Source organism: Quercus robur, chromosome 8 (assembly GCF_932294415.1).
Source record: "Quercus robur chromosome 8, dhQueRobu3.1, whole genome shotgun sequence".
Classification (NCBI taxonomy): Eukaryota; Viridiplantae; Streptophyta; class Magnoliopsida; order Fagales; family Fagaceae; genus Quercus; species Quercus robur.
In genome coordinates, this window is record NC_065541.1 from 17,752,461 (window position 1) to 17,780,023 (window position 27,563).

A 27,563-nucleotide genomic window follows, 5' to 3' on the forward strand; every position below is an offset into this window, starting at 1 on the left:
ATGAACTAAACTGTAAGTCGTTTCTGTGCAAAGTAAGGAGAATTGAATTAGGGTCTGTTTGGATACAGCTAAAAACTGAAACTAAAACTGAAAACTAAAAAACACTGTATCAAAATAATTTTTAAATGTGTGAATAGTACCATAGGACCCATCCACTGATGTGTCTAAAAATTGTTTGATAAGTCAAATATTGCAGTTACTGTTTATGAACAGTGCATAAACAGTAACCGTAACAGTAAAATTTGTCCCTAAAACACGTAAAAAAAAACGTCAGACGCAAACGCTTTCAGCCAAATCCAAACGTACACTTAAACTACTGTCGTTTTTGTACTTCCTTTATTCTATTGATTCTGCAGCTAGAACATCAACTACTGAAGCTTGTTCTGACTGTTCTTGTTCAATGACTGCTTGTTCAAACTGCTTTTTACTTAATTTCCGTTTATCATGATGACCTTGATAAGTTTCTCCAAAATATTTTTAAAAAAAATGCTAAAATATATTTGTATGTTGAAAACTTAAAAAAAATAATAATAATAAATAAAAATTTAAAACGTTGTACAAAATTAAAAAGTAAAGCTTAAATTTAAAACTTAAAACTGACTCATTCAAACAAAAAATTGATATTCGTGAAAAATCTAAGAGGTGTATGGTATATCCACTCAACCACACATTTTCAGTTTTTAAATAATATTACACACTTTTTTATATATTTTTTTTACCCACACATATTTTCACACTTATTTTTAAACAATAAAATACATATTTTCAATCACTAAGTACCAAACATCCCTATAATTGTACCATCGTGGTGATGGGTCCAGTTAAAAATTCCATTGTTTTAATGAGTGGACAAAAAACACTGCCGAAAGTTGTATCATGGTTGACCTAAGAGTACGTTTGGATTGTGCTGATTTCCAGCGCGTCTGCGTTTTTCCCTTTCTTTTTTTTTTTTTTTTCACATGTTTTTGAGACTTGTGGCTACTGTTCATGTACTGTTCAATGAACAGTAGCTGCAAAGTTTGACTTTTCTAACTTTTTTTCAGCCAATCAGTGCATATCGTGTACTGTTCACGAATCCACAAATTTCACTTTTCAGTAACTTTTTCATTAAAAATGGATCCCACGGTATTATTCATACATTTAAAAATTATTTTGCTACAGTGTTTTTCAGTTTTTAGTTTCAATTTTCAATTTTCAGCTGTATTCAAACGAACCCAAAGTCTCCATCCTCAATCCAACAACATGACTTTAGAGTCTCCTTCCTGGTTGCACTGCAAATTGCGAATTGGCATAGCTGCCTGACACAAACATGATTAGTAGAATTTCACCTCTTATTGCTTTCCTGCTGCTTCTTTTCTGCATTCGTTTTCAGTCCACCAACACTACCACCAATGATACTGTCACAAATACCATCCAACCTGGCCATTCCCTGAATACCTCCGAGACCATTGTATCCACTAATGGAATCTTCGAACTTGGTTTCTTCACTCCAGGAAATTCAACAAAGTATTACTTGGGAATACGATTCAAGAAAGTTTCTAAGCAGAATGTTGTTTGGGTTGCAAACAGAGAGTACCCATTCCCAAATTCCTCTGCAGCTCTTTGTCTTAATTCGGATGGAAATCTTGTAATATCCGATGGCAGAATGACATACATGGTGGCCAACACTTCAGCTGGAAACGGTACCTATGCCATGCTATTGGATACAGGTAATCTGATGGTCACAAACAAGGTCTTGGAGGTTTTGTGGCAAAGCTTTGACTATCCTACTGATACTATTTTTCCCGGAATGATACTTGAATCAGATTTTGTGGCAACATCATGGAAAAGTACAGAAGACCCAGCTCCTGGTCTCTTCTCCCTACAGCTGAGTTCTTTGGATCAGCTAACTATAAGGGAGGGGTCTAAAGTATACTGGACTAGTTCAATCTATACTTTTGGGGTTTTATCCCACAGTGATTGGTACGGGTACGGTATTACTTGGCCTACTAATTACACTTCTGGAATTTCAAAAATGGTGTTGGATGTGTCCGGACAGCTTAAACTGCAGTCGTGGTCAGAAGATGATCAAAGGTGGCATTCGTTGCAGTCATCTAGGTGTGGGGATGCTTTATGTGGAGCTTTTAGCGTATGCAATGAAACTGCCGAAGTACCATGTGGCTGTTTGACAGGTTTCAAACCTGTTTCTGCTGATGCTTGGAGCAATGGGAACTCATCCAGTACTGGCTGTTTGAGGGAAACTGCTCTGCAGTGCACTAAGAATATTGATGTTCAGAAAGATGGGTTTTTTCGCATGTTAATAGTTGATTGGCCTGATAATCCGCAGCATCGGGAGACAGCCAATCCTACTGACTGCCAATCGGCTTGCTTGAACAACTGTTCTTGTGTTGCTTATGCTTATTATTACATAAAGCGAGATCGCAAAGATCCCAAGCTTCAATGCTTTGTATGGCATGGTGCTCTATTGAACCTGAAACAACACTCAGCCGATGACATAAATGGAATTGATTTCTATCTGAAACTTGCTACTTCGGATTTGGTCAAGCTAGGTAAGAAATTTAAAGACTTGTTAGTAATTAGTTATTAGTATCGCGGTAGTGTTTTCTTCCTAGCACAATTATTTATCTTCTGTTCTTTAAAGAACTTTGAGGAGATACCTATAGTAATGATGCATACATTATTTATTTCTCTGATTTCCTTTTTCAGATGCAAACTCAAGGAATCAAACCTCAATAGACACAGTAAATAACAATTCAATCTCTGGTACGAATTTCAAATTCGGAGTATTGCAAATTTTGGTACTGACCATGTCTACTCCCTTTGCAATGCTTACATTGGGCCTTTTGTTTTATTATGTGAGGAGAAAGCTCAGAAAGAAGGGTGAGTAAAAAATTGCTCAAATAGCTATTTAAGCAATAAAAATTTACATCCTTAATTAACACCGTATAAATTTGTTGTTCACTATTCAGGCGAGGATTTGTTACAGTTAGATGTGGGCATGACCCAAACAACAGAAAATTCTGAGCTTTCTGAAGTAAGTAAGCCTGGAGATGGTAAGAAAAAGGAAGTCAAAATGCCATTGTTCAGTTTAAAAAGTGTTTCTGCTGCAACTGATAATTTCTCAGATGCAAACAAGCTAGGAGAGGGTGGTTTTGGGCCCGTTTATAAGGTATGATTCAATATCCTCAAACGCAATGCTTAGGGGGAGGGTACATAAAAGACTAAACTTTGCCATCTTAATAAGGGCAAAAATGGCCCATTACCATCAATTTTCAAAATAATTTGCCCAGAAACACTGTTTCCAAACTATATAGGTATATACCACTTTTTTAGGTACTCGAGCTTGCCAAGCTCGAGTATCATGTTTTTTTAATCCACTGTCGCCTCATATTCAAGGAGCCCTATAGTGGCGTTTTTAAGCCCTATAGTGACGTTTTCGGACCCTATAGCGGCGTTTTTAAGCCCCCATACCAGGTTAAGGGGCCCTATAGTGACGTTTTCGGGCCCTATAGCGGCGTTTTCCTGCAAAAATTTTTTTATAAGTCCATAACAGGTTCAAGGGGCCCTATAGTGGCGTTTTTAAGCCCTATAGTGACGTTTTTGGGCCCTATAGCGGCGTTTTCCTGCAAAATTTTTTTATAAGTCCCCATAACAGGTTCAAGGGGCCTTATAGTGGCGTTTTTTGGCCCGAAAACGTCACTATAGGGCTTAAAAACGCCACTATAGGGCTCTTTGAATATGGGGCGATAGTGGATTAAAAAAACATGGTACTCGAGCTTGCCAAGCTCGAGTACCTAAAAAAGTGGTATATTGCTATATAGTTTGGAAACAGTGTTTCTGGGCAAATTATTTTGAAAATTGATGGTAATGGGCCATTTTTGCCCTTAATAAGTGTTAACAAGCACAAACAGGCACATGCCAGTTTTGTTTCTGACTATGATATTAAATCCTACAAAGTATATCTCTTCAGATTTAAGTGATGAGCTAACGTTCTCCCTAGTAGTAATGGGAACTAATTAAGTTTAAGCACAAGAATTTCAGGGAATTTTACAGAAAGGGGATGAGGTGGCTGTGAAAAGGCTTTCAAAAAGATCTGGGCAAGGTTGGGAGGAACTAAAAAATGAGGCAATGCTCATTGCCAAGCTCCAACACAAGAATCTTGTCAGACTTTTGGGCTGCTGCATTGAACGGGATGAAAAGATACTTGTTTATGAGTATATGTCCAACAAAAGCTTGGATTTCTTCCTTTTTGGTTTGTAGTTTCTCCTATTTTGAAGTTTTCATAAAATTGTGTATAGAAAGGGGAAAGATGCGCTCAATCCGTTGCTTGTTGTTCCAACTTGTCCTTTGAACGTGTGCTACTAATTGTGCATTGCAATTTACTCATTTTATGTAAATCAGATCCAGAAAAGCGCAAGATTTTAGATTGGGGAACACGACTCCGAGTCATTGAAGGAGTTGCTCAAGGGCTTCTTTATCTTCATCAATATTCCCGATTCAGGATTATTCATAGAGACCTTAAGGCCAGTAATATTTTGTTGGATAGTGACATGAATCCAAAAATATCAGATTTTGGAATGGCAAGAATATTTGGAGGAAACGACTCTCAAGCAAATACCAATAGGATTGTTGGCACTTAGTAAGTATAATAAATAGAAACTTTTGAATCATAATAACAAGCATGAATGTATTCATGTGCCCATACATTTAAAAAAAAAATTGAAACTACTAATTCTTTTTACTTGATAATGGTTTCTAGTGGCTATATGTCCCCTGAATATGCTCTTGAAGGCCTCTTCTCGATCAAATTAGATGTTTTTAGCTTTGGCGTCTTATTGTTAGAGATTGTGAGTGGTCAAAAGAACACTGGTTTTTATCTAACCGACTCTCGCCATCTTCTTGGATATGTAAGTATCCTATTTGCACTTTCACTTGTAAAAACTTCCAATCACTTTTAAATTCTGGTTTTTTAGTTTGGATTTGCTGAAAAAAATATTTAATCACTATTAATGAAATGAAAACTATCTAGTAATCCTTAGGGGGGAAAATGTGTCATACATATGAAGTCCCTTGCTTTGGAGAGGGTATTATACGATTATGTGTAATGGTTACATATGAAAGAGGTTACTTACACATGTACCGGTTACATAAATTATAAATTCCTTGTTCTAAATACCTTAGAATCCTGACCAAATTTCCTCTGACTTTCAATTGATTATTCTTTTCTTTTTTCTTCTTTTTTTTTTTTCCTCCTGATTTTAAGGCATGGGAATTATGGACAAGTGAGAGGGGATCGGACTTGGTGGATCCTCTACTTGATGATGTATCTTATATGCATGTGGCCCTCAGATACATTAACATAGCTCTCCTTTGTGTTCAAGAAAGTGCAGCAGATAGACCTGCCATGTCTGAAGTTGTCACAATGCTAAGCAATGAAAGTGTAGCTCTACCTTGTCCCAAGCAACCAGGTTTCTTAAATGTGGGAACTGTCGTGAAGGAAAACCCAATTAATAGCATGACTGAAATTTGTTCTGTGAATCATGCATCGATTTCAATTGTGCAAGGCCGGTAACATTTCAAATTCCGTAACTTTTAAGTTTAAAACACTCAAATTCTTTGCTTATGGAATGATCCATAACTTTTATTTGGACGTTATATTTTTCATTTTATGTACATTTCAAAATCCACTTAATAAAGTTTGTTGTGCTTTGGATCATGCACGCTATATAAAAGTTTGCAATTTGAAGACAATATTAGAATTGGTGCAAGCTGTGATCTTTAACAATGGTGATGAAGAATTGAGAGAAACAATGTGAATGAGAAAATTGTGTATCTTGTATATTGCCAATAGATTACAAGCTGTCTTTATATACATAGATCAGAGTAGTAACTAACAGAATTATCCAAACTATAAGCCACCAATACAAAGAGAACACGTGTAAAACAAACTGTAACTGATTAACTAATAAATACTGATATGCGACTTGTAGCTTTGTAACACTAATGCCAAAACGACATGTAGCATTACTGGTCTTCTTCCTTTTCTTCTTTATACCAACTGTTGCAGTCTTAATATCTTCTAATAGACAAGAAGAAAAGCAAAAGTCAAAGAGAAGTAAAATTATTAGTTTACATTATACTGTCAATATAACATTTACATTGTAAACTAAACAAATATGCACAGAGCTCTAATCCAATTTCATAATTAATGTCCAATACTAAATTACTTTCACAAATTCTATATGCTTCTTTAGCTCCACTGGTAATTGATATTCAAAAGAATAAGATCCACTTGACACATTAGTCAGACGAGACAAAGAAAACGTACCTGAAATGAAATTTGAAGCCTATATCCTAAAAGCTGACTGCATGAACTGTGATGTATACCATACCATGTCATCTTGGGACCATGACTGCTGTTTAAGCTTCCCCGAAATGTCCAACACCATTCTTGAAATTTCAAAAGTTCAGTTTGCAACCCCAACTCTGATTGGCCTAGTTGGATACTCTATTATATGGGTGGTAGCATTGGTGGACTGCAAGCCCACGCAGAAAAGAATGAGGCAGCTATATATTTTGCACAGATTACACTTTGCACAAGTCTGGAGTTCTCGGATTTAGGAAAGAGATTTAGATTATTAGAAACTGGACCATTCAAAAGAGCCACAGTTTTTGGCCCATTCAACGCACGACTTTGAAAAAGCTAGATCAATGGGCAAAAAGATCCACATATCCTGGGCCTTTGACCCAAACCAATTTCCTGAGGCCCTTGAAAGTGCTCTAGGACTAGGGGTAGATAAACTAGATATACCTCTTTTCAAGCAAAGAAATATCCACGTCTCTGATAAAACAGTGGAACTTCTCACGAAAAGTCTGAAACTAGTACATAGTGTTTTTGACTAATTTAGTCCAAAACATGAGCTCAAAAAAAATTTTTAATCCAAAAGGACCAAAAAGCACTGAAATACCTTCTTTTTATTCTTTTTTTTTTTTTTCTAAGATAGGAAAAAAATTTAATTCATGATATTCACTCCATGATTATTGTTATTTATTATTCGGCCAAAATATCATTTGAGTTTTTGGTATTGACAATGTTTGAATTCTAGATCTCTTATTTGAAAATAAGAGGTTTTTCGGTTGAATTAACTTGAATCTACCAACATAAAAGTCTTGAAGCAATCTCTAGCATCTGATAAACAAAATATAATATGATAGTTGGTAGAGTCAATATTTTCTTTGGAGAGAGCCAAACCATTTACTTCTTATTATCTCTCCTCAAATAAAGTATATACTTTGTCCCTTCTATATCATAGAAAGGACAATTATAGATTATAAATCATTGTTAAAAAAATCATAGTTGTTGAACCCAAAGTAAAATTTGACCTAATGTAAGCTTTGAGTCACTAGTTGAATTAGTAAATTACGTGTTGAATAGTGGCAAAATATACAAGTTGAAATATTCATATATATATATATATATATATATATATATATTGTAGTAGTTGCATACCATGTTAGCTTTCCATCAAGACGTGTAGGATTAAAACCAATTGATATAGACAAAAGGACATAGAGTCAAGAGTCAAGACGTGTAGGATTAAAACTAATTGATATAGACAAAAGGACATAGAGTCAAGAGTCAAGACGTGTAGGATTAAAACTAATTGATATAGACAAAAGGACATAGAGTCAAGAGTCAAGACGTGTAGGATTAAAACTAATTGATATAGACAAAAGGACATAGAGTAAAACATTTGCAGAAGTTTATAGATAAAAAAACACAAACTTTTTAAAGTTTAAAGATTAAAAATTAACTTTTAAAAAATTTTGGTACGAAAACAATATTTTTAGTATAATTTTTTTTTTTTTTTGAGAAAATAGTCTAAAATATATTTAACTGTTGGTCAAAACTCATAACCCATTTTCCAATTGGTCTATCTGCGGATGAAAAGTCTAGGATCCTTCAAAACCCTATACCATGTCAAGCATCCGAATTTGCTTTCTCATGCACAATCAATTGTAAGAGAAATTCGTTCTAGACCACCCTCCACACTCCTCTATTTCCTCAACAGCCAAAAAATGCTTCGTACACAGTTACTTAACAATTGTTACCTTTCACTAGAACTCCCTTGCCCACACACCAATAGTTTTATGTTTGCTCATTACTCAGGCACTTTCTACACAATTTGCATACGTTATTTGTAGACATGGCAAAACAGGTCAGAATTTTCTAACCCGATCCGACTCGAACCCGATTTTTTTGACTCGAAACAAAAACGGATTGACCCGTGACCCAACTTGACTTGTTAAAAAAAATTCTCTAAAAAAATATTTAAATTACGATCTGATACTAGGTGCATAAAGCACAAAGCACCAGAACCAAACCAGCAGTTAATAAATTACAAGACAAGACAATAGCTTCAGCCTTCACATGCAATTTGACTATTTGAGGGCTTCACAACCAATAAAGCTTCAGCTCCACTGCCTCCACAGACATAACATGAAAGAATGAGACAAGACTTAGACAACACAACACAACCATTAAAAAAAAAAAGAAAAAAAATCTAATTCAATTGACTAGCTTAGCTGTAGTCCAAAGCCAAAGACACGATTCACAAACATTGAAGAGTGAAACACTAAAAAATGTGACCAAAATAAATGAATTGTACAGCAGTAAATCAAAATGAATGAATGGAGGATCTAGAGACTAAGCGCACAAATTGTGCTTTTGATGAGTTCACATCAACACCGTAGTGTCCTTTGGCTTTGGTGAGAAGCAAGGGAAATCCCAATTCTTTAATATTAGTGTACAATGCATGTGCATGTTATACGTGTTGGTAAATTACTAAATTAGAGGTATACATCAACTGATTGTACTTTATTATAGTTTGTCATTCTTTACTTACCACCTTCATTTTCTCTTCCTACTTTAAACAAATCGAAGATTATACCAAGATTAGTTTCTAGAAAGCTGGAACAAGAGTTGCACCAAATTTGGGTATCAAGTGTTTAGTGGTAATTGGTAACAATATCACCAGTGAGAATCTATCAATCTAATCACAGTTGAGGAACTCATAAACAAACAGATTGCATCTATTTCAAAAAATAAAAATAAAAATAAAAATTGTTTGAAAAATACAAGTCAACCCGACCTAACCCAACCCAACCCAACTTGACCCGCAACCTGATTGACCCATTTAAAAATAATTTGTTTTGACCCACAACCCGATTGACCCGATCTGACTGCCAACCCACCTGTTTTGCCACGTCTAGTTATTTGATCAAATGCTAATTGTAACAACGTTGAAGCCATAAACAAAATTATAAAATGGTTATTTCCCGTACTCCTTTGGATTGCTAATTACCGCATATCATTGTTCGAATAACTTGCCAGTAGCCATAGCCAAGAGAGAATTCCTTAAACGCAGGCCCATTTTTCTCCCTTACATGATTCAAGCAATTGTTTTTGGTTGGTATTTAAAAAAAATAAAATTAAATAATAAATAAATTAAATAAATAAATAAACTTCATATTGACCTGGTAGGAAGAACCATCTTCGCTACAATACATTTTAAATTGCACTTGGAGCTTGGATTCCATTTTTGCTCTTAAATGATGCAAGAAAAATGTTTGATAACCCATTTACCCAAAGGTGAAATGTTTTCCTAATGGATCTTTAACTGGATTTGCACACTGGGGAGACAGGACAGTATTTTGATACCGTCCTTGTCAAAATTCTAAAGTTCAATTGGGCAGTTTTGCACGTTAAGGAAACTCAGTTTTAAAAGTTAAAAACTTGCATCCAAGTTAGATAAATAAATGAATGAATAATAGTATATTATATAGGGATAGCAATGGGGCGGGGTGATTCTGAAAGATGGGGTCTTCGCCCCCGCCCCGCATAACAGAAAAAATTTTCTTACCTCATCTCTGCCTCTTGGGGCCCCGCGAAGCCTTGCCTCACCCTGTAAAATTCTACTTCTTGTTAATTTGCCCACAACTATTACAATTATTTTTAATAAAACATGTTTCGTTAATAAAAATATACTTGAAATTACAAATAAATTTATTCCATCAAATCAAACTAATTTATAACAAAAATTGAATAATATTATTAAAGTATTTTTTTTTTTGAAACAATATTATTAAAGTGTTTAACAAGACAATATCACAACAAAAACAAAAAAAAAAAAAAACTCTTAATACAAAATCAATGATTCAATAGTATATAAATTTATTAATAATAAAGACAAAAGAAAATGTTAAAATTGGTATCTTATTTCCAATCTTGCTAGAGAAAATAATAATAATAATAATAATAATAATAATAATAATAATAATAATAAAAGAGGCAGAAAGCCTCGTTGGGCAGAATAAAATAAACTAATGATATATTTGTTTAAATAGTAAGGTTTTAAGGTATGAAAAATTTACAATTTAACCTTTATTAATGCGGGTTAGGCAGGGCGAGGATGGGCCAGGGTGGGGTGAGGCAGGTTAGGACGAAAATGTCTAAACTCATCCCTGCCCCACCACCTTTGTGGGGTGGAGAAAACCTGTATGGGGCGAAGTATGGAGGAGCAAGCCAAAATTGTCATCCCTAATATTATACATTTTTTTCACATTGTCGGTCCCACTATCCCAATGTAATGGTCCTAATCATTCTAATTCTAGTTTTTGCATAAAATGATCACTCAATAATTGAACCAGACCAGCTTCATGACAATACCAAACTTTTTATCATAACATCAAGCCTTTCCTAACCAAAAGAAAAGGGGAAGGCTTCTTTCAATTTCCAATCACAATGAGGAACTAAATGTGCGTAAATACCATGCTCTATATACAATAAATAAGTGTAATGATTTGGTACTATTTCTACTGGCAGTTTGACACTAAGGATTTTATCAAGCACAAAAGTGGTGGGGCAGGGATGTGAAAAAACATTTTCACCCTTAGTGATCATTTTTCGATTCTCCCTTGTGGCCCTGTTCATCTCGATGGGTTTGGTCATGGCGGGTTTATATCGTGTGGATCTTGGGTTTAGATTGATGCTTCTGTGGTTTCTAGGTTTGAATTGATGCTATCGTTGCCGTTTTCGGTGGTGGTTTCTTGGACGTTCTGGGTTTTGAAGATCGGTCTTGGGTCGTGGTGTTTGATTGGCAATGATGGCTGGTGATTTGACGGTGGGTATGAATCACGGTGGGTATGGTAATGGCGGTGGGTTTGGGTTTGAATGGATGGCTTTGGTGGTGGGTGGTGGGTGGTGTGATTAAGTTGCTCGGCAATGATAGAGGTGTGGGTCATATGGTGGCAGTGGCGACAACTCGGCATGAGTGGTGGAGGCAACGTGGGCTTCGACTAGGTTTTGGGGTTTCTGCTTGGTTTTGGGGCTTCTGCTTTTTGTGGGTTTCTACTGGGTTTTGGGGTGGTGCAGTGGTTGTGGTGGTGATGTGGAAGAGAGAAATAGATGGTGGCCAAGATTTGGGTTTATGATCTGGGTTTGGGTTTAGCTAAATGAAATGGGTTTGTGATCTGGATTCGCTTTGTTGGTGGATGTAGCTTCGGTTGTGAGTGTTGGTTCGGTGGTGGATGGTGGTTCAATGGTGGCTAGTTTTTCCGTGGTGGGGAAGGGTGGTTTAATGGTGTTTTTGGTTGTTGTGGACAGAGAAATAGAGAGGGAAGAGGGAAGAGAGAGAAAGAGTAGTTTTTTATATTATTTAATGTTGTAATTTATATTATTTTAATCATTTGTATCCAAAAATAGAAACTGAGACGTTAAATGAGTTGTAAAATAAAGTGAGCGTTTGGTTTCAGTTGAAACCAACGTTTACGTTTTCATTTCACGTTTTCGTCTTTTTTTTTTTTTTTTTTTTTCAGTGCATGAACAGTGAATTTATTGTGCAGAGACAAAAATCACTGATCATATACTGTAACAGCACTGTTCATATACTGTAGCAGTACTGTTCACGCATTAAAAATATTAAAAATGGGTTTTACGGTACTTTTCACACATTTAAAAATTATTTTGCTACAGTATTTTCAGTTTTCAATTTCAGTAACAATAAGTTCAATCCAAACTAACCTAAAATGGAAAAATAGATAAGGTAGAACCTAAAATGGAAAAATAGATAAGGTAGATTTTGAGGATGCAAAATAGAACTTTTTTACATCCCCGAATGCGAATGCTCTTAACACCACATATATAGGACCAAATTCCAAAATATGAAGTATCGATTATTTAGGTACTGCAATGATTCAATTGTTTACCTTGTGCTTGTCAAGATGCAATGTTTTAAATTTGTAATAAATTTCATTATATTGTTTTCTCTTCCCCTTTGTCTTTCTCTTTGTTTCTCTTTTTTTAATTGCTCCACTGCCTTTATAAAAGTGGACAATGCATCTTTAAATCTCTCATGTTATAGATTTCTCTTATCTTCATTTGTTCATTTTTCTAAGCTAGGCTCATGACACTCTTGAGTGAGCAGATGTTTAAGCTCTAAATTGGGAGAAATGGAAAGTTATAGCACTAAACCAAAAAAAAAAAAGTCTTATCACACGTGCAAAGTGCGTGTGATAAGGTTAGTTTCCTTAATCATTTGAAAAGTTCATTTTTGAAAAGGGGTGGCTTTGGAAGCCTTCTAAGAAACTCATTTAACCAAAATAAATAAATAAATAAAGAACACATTTTTAGAGAGTTTGCTTAAATCAAGCCTCTCATTTTTTGGTGGGATAAGGTTTATGGTGCTAGCTAAAATGCTAGCAACATTAAATCTTTATACCCACTACCGCACGCTTATGGCGTGATGGTTACTCCAAAAGTATAAGTGCTTGTGGGGTAGGGGGCAAAGGTTAGAGTTTAATTTTTCAAGAGAGAGTGTCACATACATATACACTTAGATTAAAGCAGAGTAAAATTTTTATCTAAGCTAAAAAAAGAAAAAAAAAAAAAAATATATATATATATATATATATATATGTGTGTATATATATATATATATGTGTGTGTGTGTGTGTGTATATATATATATATATTTATACCCATGAGAAATCAACGAGGATAACAAATAAATAAAATTAAAATATATGCAATAAATGAAATAAAGCATTTATTTAAATAAGGTTCAATATATATATATATATATATATATATATATATATATATATATATATATATATTTTAAATGTGTGTGTATGTGTACTTTTGTATTACCTTAGATAGATGGATATTCCAATTTCAAGAACAAGGAATTTAAAGTGTCACGCCCCGAACCCAAGTAAGAGCTAGGCACGTGATAACAGCCACACACTTATAAAGTTTGCATCTTACAAATGTGAAAGGCCTTCTTAGCAACTAAAGAATTATCCTCGAAGAAAGTTTCATCAATAAATCCAAAAAATCTTCAATAGTGCAATTCTCAAAGGATCTCCAAAATAACAATCTTCCAACATCATTAAAGAAAAAAAAAAACTAAATCTTTGAGACTAAAGTCTGAACAAAAGACAATATTAAACCTAAAAGTCCAAATTTTATTCCAATAATTCCTAAACTTCACTCATACGCACATTCCAATGGAAGTCCAATTACATGATACTCTTCTTGATAAGAATCTGAAAGAAGAAAGAGGGGGGTGAGTTGACAATTCAATAAATAACCAAAGTCCTAAAAAGCTCTATCAAGCAAATAGATCTGTAAAAAATAAGTTGTATATAGATCAAATATTTTAAATATTACAAATATATCATAGATGAATTAGAAATTAATCAGTTTTCCATATATATCAAAGCTATAATTTACAGTAGGTTCCAAAAACAGATAAGCAGTTTCAAGGACTTTAAACAATTCAAATATTCAACATAATTCATATTCTTAACAATCTTTATAACTATGGTCACACTATATCCCTGTGATTGGGCATCAAATTCAGATGAAACTAGTTCGGTGCTAATGTAAATCCCTCATTAGCTAGGTCTAGAAACACTTTAGGCTCGTGATGCCCTAAATAGAACTAGTTTCAAGGACAAAATGGGCTTCTGTCCTTTTTGGGTAAATTAATTAGCCTTTTACCCTTTTTCCCAAACTAAATAGGAAAATGCCACTCTTTTGGAAATCAAGTTTCTCAAAATTGAGTTAAAAAAAAAAAAAAAAAAAAAAAAAAAAAAAAATCTAAACACCTATAGTGACATTTTTAAAGACCTATAGTGACGTTTTAAAAACCTATAGTAACGTTTTATAACTTGATATCCATGAAATCAAGTTATAGGCAATTTTAGTTATAGACAATAAAATTGCCTATAACTCGATTTCATGGATATCAAGTTACAAAATGCCACTATAAATCCTTATAAACGTCACTATAAGTCCTTGAAAACATCTTTATAGGGCTTAAATCTATTTTGAAAAACTCGGTTTTCAAAAGAGAAGCATTTCCCTATTTAGTTTGGGAAGAAAGGTAAAAGACTAATTAATTTGCCCGAAAAGGGTAGAAGCCCATTTTGTCCCTAGTTTCAGTACCAATGAATAACCCTCATTAGCTAGGTATCAGAGTCAAAACATAATTAGATTGTCTAAAATCATATATAACAAATCATAGTTCAAACAAAAATATATTTCATTCAAATACATATATAAAATCATATATTTAGTAATCAAATATATTTGTGATAATTTTTTATTCTTTACTTAAAATCAATATAGCTAAAACAATTAAAATAAAATTCTAACACTTGTAAATAATTTTCAGTAGTTAAAATATGCAAAATAAAACCAATTAGGATAAGGTTATTTATCTCAGTTAGTTCACTACCAAAGAACTTCTTCCTAACACTTCCTCTAAAATCCTTAGATATCACCTAAACAATTTTCAGGCACCATTTACTCAATAATCAAATAATTTAAGAAGTACTTATTACCACCCGACTAGAAGAAAAACTACTAAAAATATCCAATAATGTTCCACTAATATCTCATACCCAAAAATCCTTATATTCTTAATATATCTTCTTTTTTTTCTGCCACCATTAATGCCCTAGGGACAAAGCTAAAACTCTTAGTACTATATCATGCTAGAAGAAAAACAAAGACTTCTGAACACTATTACGCTAACACCTTTCCTTCCTCTCTCTTCATTTTTTTTTATTTTGTATTTTTTTTTCTTGCCACCTGTGCCATCATTATCATTTCAAAATCTCATGCCACCTACCACCATTATCATCTTTTGAGACGATGATAACTCCAGTTAGGCACATGACCTTACGGAAAAACAACCATTATTTTATTTTTCCTTTTTTCGTGATGGCATGTCAAAACTCAAAGCCAAAGCACAATAGGTTTTTTTTTTTTTTCCATCAAGTCCCCCACTTCAGCACTGTTACTTAAAGAAAATATGTGCAAAACACCTAACCCCTTAAAAGAAAATTTTGCAGCTTCCATCTACCTTTAACGCACAAAGGTATAGAAAAAAATTAAGGGGGTGTTTGGATTTTCAGTTTCCATCACCCATAACTCAAAATATGTGAGTCCCATGACTGAATGGTTTGTTTGGAGATGTTTTCAGTTTTTGTTTCAATCAATCAATTCTCTGATTTTTGAGTAATGAGTTATGGAAATTAAAAACACATTTTAGGTGTTTTCAAGTTATAAAAACAGAGTTATGATGTCATTTTGGTAAATACACACACATTGAGGGACCCACGGTCAGAGGTCCAATAGTAACTTTTGACTTTTTTTTTTCACTGGGTTCGGCGAGTTTGGGTGGTCTTCTTCTTCTTCTTTTCTTTTTCCTTTCACACTGGTCTTCTTCTTCTTCTTTTCTTTTCCCTTTCACATTGGGTCTGATTTGGTCTTCTTTATCTTTTTTTTTTTTTTTCTTTCTTTTTTTTACTATGGATTTCTGGGTTTGGTTGCATTCTTTTTTCTTTTCTTTTTTTCCATTCCTTTTCACTGGATTTCTGGGTTCTCTTCTATTTTCATTTTTTTCTTTTTTCTTCTTTTTCTTTCTTTCTTTCTTCACTTCTCACAATCTTTTCTCTAATATACAAACACAAACCCACAAACATGTGCATCCACACAAAAAAAAAAAAAAAAAAAAACAGATGATTTCAAAGACTCCATACTAATCCAAATCCACACAAAAATGACCAAATTATCAATTATTAAGCTATAAATGCAAGTGAGTTTTTATTGAAACTTTGATTTGGGTACCTAAATTTTGGCTATTGTTGCGGTGAAGGAGATGGGTGTGTGGAGGCTTTGATCAAATGGAGTTTTGGGAAATGGGGTTTTGGAGATGGGGTTTTGGGTTTGATGGAGAAGAAGGAGGAGATAGATGAAGAAGAAGAACAAGAATAATCACCTCCTCACTAGTCACTGATCGAAGCTTACCCAACCCGCGCCACCCTAACCTCGAAAAAAAAACCCTTCCCGCGTTGCTGCAATGATCGTCGAAGGTTTGCTGAGATGGGTCTAGGTTGAAAGGGATGTTCTTGGTAGAGAAGAGGTTGGAGTATGTTGGGTTGTTATGGCGAGCCTCATCACAGATGTTTTCGTCGAGTGGGTGGCAAGGTTTGGAGACTGAGATGGGTTTTGGCTGTTGTTGCGATGGAGGAGATGGGTTTGTGGAGGCTTTGATGAAATGGGATTTTGGGAAATGGGGTTTTGGAGACAGGGTTTTGGGTTTGATGGAGAAGAAGGAGGAGGTAGATAAAGAAGAAGAACAAGAATAAACAGGGCTGAAGGGGGAAAAGGAAATGAGAAGTGAAGAAAATATGTGAGGTTCTGAGGGTTCCACGGGTAAGCTAACAGAAATCACTGAATGAGCAGTCAGGCATGGGTCCCACAAAAAGTAGAAAAAATTGAGTAATGAGAAGCTAAAAAATTGTGCCAAACGGGTGGGTATAAGAAATTGGGGTATTTTAAGCGATGAGTGATGAGTAATGAAAAAAAAAAACCAAATAGCCCCTAAGTTACTGAACATAGAAAAATCTGCAGGTATAGCGTCCAACTTATTGAAAATAATCCAAACTTTTCTTCGTTTGCATCATTAAAACTCTTGAATAATTAAATATTTTCACTACTAGCCAAAATACTCACATAAAAAAAAAAATACTTTAATTCCAAATAAAGCTTAGATTTGACAAGAAATAGATTTTTAGGCTCTTACCTCAATTGTGTAGTCAAACCTTCTCTACTTGAGTATTTTCGGTAGCCTCTTCTCTCAAAATATCTATCAGTATACGCTGACTTAAATTAACTTATATATAGCTAGTGTTTCAAACTTATTTTCTAAAAACCCCCTTAGTAAAATTGACCCCCACAAACATATTTACTTAAATACCCCTCCTTTTAAATCTTTTTCTCTCTTTTCTTTCGGGTATCACATAAAGGCATAGAGCAATATATATATAAATAAAAGACAAAACAAGTATTTACTGACTGCATCTTTTTTCTTTTCTTATGTCTTTTCTAAAACAAGAGGGTGAAATGAATGGAAGAATAAAATATAATTAATATCCCATGACCTTTGCTTATTACTATTTAAATAATACAATTAAAAGTAAATAACACAATAGACAGTAAAAGTATTTAACAAATTTGTTTTAAGTTATCTGGCGACAAATGCATAAATCTTTTATCTACATATAAAATATTATAGCTAATTATAAAAAATTTAAAATAAATAATTATACGCTTTTAAATATCTTGAATTTTTTATAATTATTAAGGACACATTTCAAGTGGGTGAGAGGTTATTGAGCAATGTCTACATTGAAAATATCAAGAAACAACATTTGACAAAGATGTTATTGGCAAAAAATTTTACAATTGAGTTTTAATTGGTGTCATATTTTAACTTTTTTCTTAAATTTGGAAATATAGCTTCACTTAAGCTAAAATATGTAAATAATTTTAATCTACTTATTATGAGTCACATTATGAAATTATACTGTAAAACTTGTAAAACTTATATTGATTTTGTTAGGTTCTAAAATTTTAGAATAATTAGAAAAACGTGAATACAAACTTGTCTAGATATAGATCCTAATGTCTATAGGTATTATTAGACAATACTCAAGTTAATATAAGTCAAGATTCAAGAATATACAAGCTGCATGAAGAAGATTTCATAATCTGCCTGGTTCGACTGATCGAAAGACAAGCTCGACCGATCGAGAGTCGTATATGTAGAATTTTAATTAAGCCCAAACAACAATTCAAGCCCAAAAAGGATTAGAGTTTCAGATCTACTTCTCCTAGTATATAAAAGATACCCTAAGCATGTTTTTAATAAGGCATTTCAAAGAGAAAAAAGTGTGCCTCCTTTCCAAAAAGCTCTCTAAAGTCTTCTACCAGTGTTATTCCTTTAAGAATCTTAAGATCCAATGTTGTAGAAGTTGATGCATACAAGATCAACGTCTAAGGAGATCCAAAACCTTTAAGTGGAGTCTCAAAGTCACAAGCAGGTGAGCTTGTGTTGGTGTAAAGGCCTAATGGAGAAGGAGTCCGTGGATTCGGAGCTTGCACGTGGTCGTGTCAGTAAGTTCTACATGTGGTAGCAATAGGATGTTAGTGGTCTACGTCATTTTGTAAACTTTTGATTCTCTACAGTGGATTTGCTTTTTATCTTGAGAATAGTTAGGTTAAATCCTCCCCAGGTTTTTTACCGGTTTGGCTTTCCTGGGTCATCAAATCATTGTGTTATTTACTTTTCTGCTGCTTTGCATGATATGATTGTTTTATTTTAACCTAGATCTGAATAATAAACCTAAGTATTCACTTGGTTAATTAATTAGGTTAAACAATCTACTTTATAAGGATCTAAAAACCTAACAGATTTGCATAATACGAATACAATGCGTACTCCACAACTTTCAATATTAAATCAGAACATAAGATAGATTACGAAAATAATATATAACTAACAACTTCTATTCAATTCTTGAAAGCTCTTGGTAGAAGAATTTTAATTGAAGTAATTTTTTTTAGTTTATAAAATTTTGACAGTAGAATTTCTTAGAACAAACATGTTAATAAATTTAATAAACATATTTTTTATCACATAACATACTGAAGAAAAAAATAAATTAAAAAGTTTTAAAATTATGGAGTTTAATTTGAAATCCTATCAAACTATAGAGGAATTATGTAATTTATACTAGTCTTATTAAAAAGGTAACCATTTGGCACAAAGATGATATCACTTAGGGATGATAATTTTACAACGCCCAGCCTTGACCCACCACTTCTTGCTTCATCTCGTGCAGGTTTTCCCGCCTTGCAATAGATGGTGAGGCGGGGATGGGTTTAGACATTTTAGCCCCGCCCTACCCCGCATTGATAAGATCTATAATTGTAAATTTTGAGATTTCATTTAGAGTCTCTCCAAGGTATTATCTCCCTAACAAGTGATATCATAGCCCATGATAGTGTGCCAAGATGGCAAGGTTATCATGCTCCCTTTCAGAGATGAAGTAGGGATAGATTCCTTTCGCAATTGGAGTACAGACAAGGTGCGTGTACTTGGGACTCACATAAGGCAACTCTACAAAAGCCCACACAACTAATCAATGAAAATGGCCCACAAAATAGTAATGTCAATGCTGCTAGTTCAAAAAGAATAGTAAGGTATAAGGTTCCCATGGAAATATGGAAGCATTGAGTTCTCATAGATGAGTGTGTAGGATTTAAACGTGATTCTCGTGGATGGCATACAAGAGGCTCATAGTGACAAGTTGTTAGATATATAAAAGCCATAGACAAGGAAGAGCAACTAGAACTTATTTATACCCCACTAGGAGGCTCAAAGCTCACAAAGAGACAATGACTCACATGTGATGAGAGGATTGTTGGGTGTATACATATGTGTGGGAGTACTGCATTAAGGGAAAAAAAAAATAAAGGAATTAGGGAATTACTATGACATAACTAGGTCTAAGTATTTAGCTTTAAGCTTTTCATTTAATTAGCATCCAATGTGTTATATTAATGAATCAATTAAAAACTTTCCTAGGTATTATTTCCCAACTAACGCGCTTATGACAGAGCAAGTTAACATACATTAAGCTGACCCATTCAAGATGGGACATATATTGGACGAAGTCTAGAGAAATTAGGTAGCTGAAATATTGGGGGCTGCACTACGCAAGGAACTATGGCAATATGGTGGCCCACAAAGTGACATGATATGCATAGAATATGGAGGATGTGAGGACGTTGCTTGTAGTGTTGGTTTGCGTTAAATGGGGGAAAAGATTCCTTGAAACAAAATGGAGGCAAGTAGTGTTGACTACTTGAAGTTGCAGCGCTGACACCTAAGTCTCCTTCCACGAAAAACTCTATTATGTTTCTAGTGCATGTTACTTCTTCCTCACATGAGAGAGAAGTAACATGCTAAGGAAATATAATATAACTTTCTCCTCCTTCCTCAATCCAGCATACATCTGCAAAGTGCAATTTGTCCTTGCATAGCTGCCTGATAAATATGAGTAGCAGAATTTCCCCTCTCATAGTTATTGCTTTGTTCCTGAATGTTTTCTGCATTGGTTTGCAGTCCACCAATGATATTGTCACGAATACCATCCAACCTGGCCATTCCCTGAATACCTCGGAAACCCTTGTATCCACTAATGGAATCTTCGAACTCGGTTTTTTCACTCCAGGAAATTCAACAAAGTATTACTTGGGAGTACAATTCAAGAAAGTTTCTGAGCAGAATGTTGTTTGGGTTGCAAACAGAGAGTACCCATTCCCAAATTCCATTGCAGCTCTTACTCTTAATTCAGATGGAAATCTTGTAATATCCGATGGCAGAATGACATACATGGTGGCCAACACTTCAGCTGGAAACGGTGCCTATGCCATGTTATTGGATACAGGTAATCTGATAGTCACAGACAAGGTCTTGGAGGTTTTTTGGCAAAGCTTTGACTATCCAACTGATACTATTTTTCCCGGAATGATGCTTGAATTAGATTTTGTGGCAACATCATGGAAGAGTACAGAAGACCCAGCTCCTGGCCTTTTCTCCCTACAGCTGAGTTCTTCGGATCAGCTAACTCTAATGGAGGGGTCTAAAGTATACTGGTCTAGTTCAATCTATACTTTTGGGGTTTTATCCCACAGTAATTGGTACGGGTACGGTATTATTTGGCCTATGAATTACACATCTGAAATTTCAAAAATGGTGTTGGATGTGTACGGGCAGCTTAAACTGCAGTCGTGGTCAGAAGATGATCAAAGGTGGCATTCGTTACAGTCATCTAGGTGTGGGGATTATGCTTTATGTGGAGCTTTTAGCATATGCAATGAAACTGCTGAAGTACCATGTGGCTGTTTGACAGGTTTTAGACCTGTTTCTGCCGATTCTTGGAGCAAAGGGAACTCGTCCAGTGGCTGTGTGAGGGAAACTGATCTGCAGTGCACTAAGAATAATGATGTTCAGAATGATGGGTTTCTTCACATGTCTAAAGTTGACTGGCCTGATAATCCGCGGTATTTGGACTTTGGCAGTGCTAACGAGTGCCAATCAGCTTGCTTGAACAACTGTTCTTGTACTGCTTATGCTTATAGTTATAATGATTCCAAATCGCGAGATGTCAAGCCTCCATGCTTACTATGGGGTGGTTCTCTATTGAATCTAAAACAACTCTCAGCCGATGACATATATGGGATGGATTTCAATCTGAAACTTGCTACTTCGGATTTGGTCAACCAAGGTAAGAAAATTTGAAAACTTGGTATTATTAAGAGTACGTAAATCCTTTTTTTTTTTTTTTTGGCTGTTGTGTTTCCTTCTTAGCACAATTATCTATTTTCTGTTTGAAATAACTTTGAGGAGCAGTAGGGGTTTTAGGATTTTTTTAGGATGATCACTAAGAAATTTAAATTATACAAAATCTAATAAAGAGATAAATTGAATAATTGCTACAACTACGAGTTGAGTCACTAAGAAAAGCAAAATTGTTGCGACTACAGAGCCAAATAAATTATAATTGTAGTCACTATCAAGCAGAACTCACAACCACAATATTTTTATTAGTACCATTTTTTAAGAAAAAATGAAATTAGAAATTATTTTTATCGAATAAGTTAAACAAGCTGAAGCTACAAATTTGAATAATTAGCAATTTTTATCTTTTTGTTGAATAATTTGTTCACTTGTTGTTGTTTGGTCTTGTCTTATTTTTCTTTGATTTATGTTTGTTATTATTTGGGCTAATATTTATTGTTATTATTTAAGCTTTTTTTAAAAAAAATTATAAAAGAGATTAAGGATTATATTTGGGAGGCGGAATTAATTTTGGAGTAATGCTACTTTTTCAATAAATCTTAGTCAAACAGTTGTGATTGGTGGATCAAAAAAATAATACCAACATTGGACCCAAATTAGAATCAGTAATAGCTTATCACATTGGATTTGTTATAAAATTATTTTCAATATGTTGTGAATGTAGTAGTATTAGTTTTATTTTTGTTGAGCTCAAATTTTTATATTCTCAAGTTAGGGTGTTTAACATTTTTATTAGGGTGGTTACAATAGGTTAGTTTAGCATATAATATTTTTTTAGTAAGTGTATATATACATTGTTGGGTTAAGATAGATTAACCTCAATTAATTAATTCAATTACTCAAGTTGATTAATTAGGTTAAATTACACGCAAATTATGGAGGCACCAACAAATTACCAAATAAACTAAATGCAGCAGAAATTAAATTGACACAGTGATTTGTTGACAAATAGGGAAAATCTCTTGCAAAGCAAAAACTCCAGCGAGTAAATTTAAGGTCACCACTCTTAAGAATTCACTAATCAATAATCAAGCGGTTACAAAAATGAGGAATCTTACCACTACCCTGGCCTATCCTAAAATACCAACCTACTGTTGAACCTTCACTTCAATACCCAATTGAACTTGATATTGTAGTAGCCTTCTCCAATCTTGTGACTAACTCCTTTGCACGGATCTCAGTACGTGACTAACTCTAGCAAATTGAATGATCGTTGTTAGCTGTAAAATTCTTCACTTTATCAACAATAAAGATCAAGAAGCACCTAGTTACAAAATCCTAAGGCGTATAAACACAGTAGTTTCACACAGAGTATATGAGCTCTAGGTCTTTGTTTTCGTGCTTTTTGACTTTTAAAATAAGTTTTATATATGACTAGGGTTGTGAAAAAAGAAATCATAATCAAACAAGTCATCATGGGACGAATTTTAGATCTGAAAATTATGAAATCGTAGATCTCGATAGACCGAGCTTATGTCGAGTTTCTCCGTTAAACTTCGATACTAGCATCTGTTGAGATTTAATGAGATAGTTTTTCTTCACCTTCTTCTTAGATCAATCTTCATGTCTTTAACAATACCACTTGATATGTTTGAACAACATACTCCTTGATATATTAAACCCAACTTAGATTCATTCAATTACAAATAAAGTATATTTTATCAAATAATTAACCAATTACATAGAAAATACGACCCTAACATACATTTTTTTGCAAGTCAGGGTGGAGCCACCAGTGGAGGAGATATCTATAGTAATGATGCATAGATTATTTATTTCTTTTATTTCCTCTTACAGACACAAACTCAAGGAATCAAACAGCAACAGACGCAGTAAATAACAATTCAATCTCTGGAACGAATAATAAGAAATTGGGTGCATTGCAAATTTTGGTACTGACCATGTCTACTCCGTTAGCAATGCTTACATTGGGCCTTATGTTTTATTATGTGAGGAGAAAGCTTAGAAAGAAGGGTGAGTAAAGAATTGCTTGAAACGCAATTTAAGCAATAAAAATTTACATCCTTAATTAACACCGTATAAATTTGTTGTTCACTATTCAGGGGAGGATTTGTTACAGTTAGATTTAGGCATGACCCAAACAACAGAAAATTCTGAGCTTTCTGAAGTAAATAAGCCTGGAGATGGTAAGAAAAAGGAAGTCAAAATGCCATTGTTCAGTTTAAAAAGTGTTTCTGCTGCAACTGATAATTTCTCAGATGCAAATAAGCTAGGAGAGGGTGGTTTTGGGCCTGTTTATAAGGTATGATTCAATATCCTTAAACGCAATTAATGCTTAGGATAAGAAGTGAACATAAAAGACTAAACTTTACCATGTTTAGTATGAACAAGCACAACAGGCACATGCCAGTTTTGTTGCTGCTTATGATATTAAAGCCTACTAAGTATATCTTTTCAGATTCAAAGTGGGCTAACGTTCTCCCTGGTGGTAATCGAACTAATTAAGTTTAAGCAAAAGAGTTTCAGGGAATTTTACTGAAAGGGGGTGAGGTAGCTGTGAAAAGGCTTTCAAGAAGATCTGGGCAAGGTTGGGAGGAACTAAAAAATGAGGCAATGCTCATTGCCAAGCTCCAACACAAGAATCTTGTCAGACTTTTGGGCTGTTGCATTGAACGGGATGAAAAGATATTAATTTATGAGTATATGTCCAATAAAAGCTTGGATTTCTTCCTTTTTGGTTTGTAGTTTCTCATATTTTCAAGTTTTCATAAAATTGGGTTTTCTGTTATTGTCCTTTGAATGTGTGCTACTAATTGTGCATTGCAATTTGCTCATTTTATGTAAATCAGATCCAGAAAAGCGCAAGATTTTAAATTGGGGAACACGGCTTCGAATCATAGAAGGAGTTTCTCAAGGGCTTCTTTATCTTCATCAATATTCTCGGTTCAGGATTATTCATAGAGACCTCAAGGCCAGCAACATTTTATTGGATAGTGACATGAATTCAAAAATATCAGATTTTGGAATGGCGAGAATATTTGGAGGAAACGAGTCTCAAGCAAATACCAATAGGATTGTTGGCACTTAGTAAGTAAAATAAATAGAAACTTCTTAATCATAATTACAAATATGAATGTATTCATGCGCACATACTTTTGTTTTTAAATGAAGCTAATAAGTTTTAATCGATAATGGTTTCTAGTGGCTATATGTCCCCTGAATATGCTCTGGAAGGCCTCTTCTCAATCAAATCAGATATTTTTAGCTTTGGCGTCTTACTGTTAGAGATTGTGAGTGGTCAAAAGAACACTGGTTTTTATCTAACCGATTCTCGCCATCTTCTTGGATATGTAAGTATCCTAGTTACACTTTCACTTGTAAAAACTTCCAATCACTTTTAAATTCTGATTTTTTTGTTGGGATTTGTTGAAAAAATATTTAATCACTATTGAAAGCTCACTAGTATAAATACTAGAGCTAGATTAGACCCCCAATTTTTTAAATTTTGGCTTAATTGCTTTTAATCTACTCAATTAGATGCAGAATAAGAGTAATCAAATGCGCAATTAACCAGGACTACTACCTAGTACATGGGCATACATAATTGACAATTAAGTATAAACACAAGGAGTAATGGGAAAAGAGAAGCAAACACAAGATAACACCACGATGTGTTATCGAAGCGGGAAACTGAAGTGCTCGATATATAAACCTCTTTGCGGCCTTCCAAGCCGAATCGATCTACCAGTAAATAAGTTGGAGTACAAGAATTACAATATAAACCCTTTAAGCTTAGACTACCCTCTATACTTAGACCCTCCAAGTCTCAACTACCAACGGGCTTCACTGAGCCTTGTCTACTAGCTTTTCGAATCCCACAATTATCACCAATTGCATCCATTATAGAATGGCATGACCCAATGCTTCCCAAAAGCTCCCAAGCAACTCACAACACTCAAAATGGGTGTGGTTTGTGTTTTGGCTGAGAATTTCTCAAAGAATATGGAATTAGAGAGGGAAGAGAGTGAAGAAAACTACGAGAAATGTGTAGAGGATTGTAGGTTTGCAATCTCTAACTCTTAAATGGATTTTTAGGGTTTTCTCTCTGAAACTTTTATAGTATGGGTGAAGAAATGAGGAAAACACTTAGAAAACAGCATGTCACCCAATATAGCAAGCCTCTCACGAAATGCCTCTAACACTTGAGTCTTTTGAACTTCCAACATGTGCTACTCACATGACATTTCGCAGGTTGCACCACTCACAAGTCAGTCACGAGATGCTCTGTCTTCACAGTTCTTCACCAATATTCTGCACTGAACCTATTACATTTAATCTCACAAACATACAGGAAAATGATTGAAGAAATACAATCAAATTTGACACGAAATTAATGCCAACAAAACAGAATTGAAAATTACAACTTTACAACTAACTATTAATGAAATGAAAACCATCTACTAATTCTTTGGAGGGAGAGGGGGAAATGTGCCATACATATTAAGTCCCTTGTTTTTGAGAGGGTATTTATGTGTAATAGTTACATGCGAGAGGGGTTACTTACACATGTACGGGTTACATAAAAATCAAATAGAAATTCCTTGTTCTAAATATCTTAGAACCCTGATCAAATTTCCTCTGATTTTAAATTGATTATTGTTTTTTTCCGGATTTTAAGGCATGGGAATTATGGACAAGTGAGAGGGGATCGGACTTGGTGGATCCTCTACTAGATGATGTATCCTCTATGCATGTGGCACTCAGATACATTAACATAGCTCTTCTCTGTGTTCAAGAAAGTGCAGCAGATAGACCTACCATGTCTGAAGTTGTCGCAATGCTAAGCAACGAAAGTGCAGCTCTACCTTATCCCAAGGAACCAGCTTTCTTGAATGTGAGAACTGTCGTGAGAGAAAATCCAATTAATAGCATCACCGAAATATGTTCTGTGAATAATGCATCGGTTTCAATTGTGCAAGGCCGGTAACATTTCAAAGGGTTATATTTCAAATTTAGTGCTTAGTTCCATACTTTTATTCAGACCTTATATTTTTCGTTTTCTGTTCATTTCAAAATCCACCTAATAAAGTCAGTTGTGCACTAGTCTTATATAATAAAAGTTCACAAGCTGAAGACAAGAAGAAAAGGAACAGTAAAAGACCAAGACCAGAAATCAAAGAGAAGAAGAAAAAACGACTACAGTAGCTTAAAGTATTAGTCTCTTATACTACATGTCGTATTCTAATGTATTATCTGCTTGATGTATAATACTCTTGAATATCACGTAACTAGTGGTTGTACAGATATCCTATTTTACATTGATAGTACAATATAAACCAATGATTTTCTTGAATCTAACTAATTCTGTTCGGTTATTTCATTCCTCCCTGTTTCGTTCCTATATAAACATAGCTGTAATCCAATTTCATAATCAACGAGAAATACTCAATTGCTTTCACAAATTCTATATGCTTCTTTAGCTCCTCTCGTAATTGATTTTCAGAAGATTAAGATCCAACGTACGTACCTGATATGAAATTTGAAGTCTATCCTAAAAGCTCTCTTCATAAACTGTAACGAATACCATGGCATCTTTAGTCCTCTTTGTTCGACCATGACTGCCGTTTAAGCTGTCCTGACACGTCCGACACCGTTCTGGAAATTTCAGAAGTTCCCGTTTGCAATTAATTTGTTTTTATTAATAAATAGTTCTATTTTAATTTTGCTTCAACAATGGTTTATATTATCACTAATTTCTAGCCAACTTTACTCTACTCCCACTTAGAAATAGTCGTGGGTAGGATATGGGTAGGGTAT

General features: G+C 34.3%; 1 protein-coding gene across 4 annotated transcripts; it reads left to right on the plus strand.

Annotated features, from left to right (window-relative positions):
- Positions 1–1,192: 1,192 nt before the first annotated feature.
- Positions 1,193–27,104, plus strand: LOC126694844 (G-type lectin S-receptor-like serine/threonine-protein kinase At1g11300). Of its 4 annotated transcripts, none has more exons than XM_050391354.1 (8): positions 1,193–1,709; positions 20,872–21,711; positions 23,583–23,759; positions 23,849–24,048; positions 24,273–24,483; positions 24,596–24,833; positions 24,949–25,096; positions 26,425–27,104. In XM_050391354.1, the coding sequence occupies exons 1-8, from the start codon at positions 1,310–1,312 to the stop codon at positions 26,731–26,733; spliced, it is 2,523 nt and encodes an 840-aa protein (XP_050247311.1). In that variant the 5' UTR covers positions 1,193–1,309; the 3' UTR covers positions 26,734–27,104. The 4 variants fall into 4 exon arrangements, with proteins under 4 accessions (XP_050247311.1, XP_050247314.1, XP_050247313.1 ...); XM_050391357.1 differs by lacking the exons at positions 20,872–21,711; positions 23,583–23,759; positions 23,849–24,048; ... (2 more) ...; positions 24,949–25,096; positions 26,425–27,104 and adding exons at positions 1,806–2,549; positions 2,707–2,880; positions 2,970–3,169; ... (2 more) ...; positions 4,760–4,907; positions 5,264–5,716; XM_050391358.1 differs by lacking the exon at positions 1,193–1,709 and adding an exon at positions 20,264–20,871 and having other exon boundaries at positions 20,968–21,711.
- Positions 27,105–27,563: the final 459 nt, after the last annotated feature.

Coding starts and splice junctions, on each gene's coding strand:
- LOC126694844 (XM_050391354.1), top strand. CDS start 1,310: ATGATTAGTAGAATTTCACCTCTTATTGCTTTCCTGCTGCTTCTTTTC. Junction 1,710..20,871: donor TGCCATGCTATTGGATACAG/GTAATCTGATGG, acceptor TATTGGATACAG/GTAATCTGATAGTCACAGAC. Junction 25,097..26,424: donor CTCGCCATCTTCTTGGATAT/GTAAGTATCCTA, acceptor CCGGATTTTAAG/GCATGGGAATTATGGACAAG.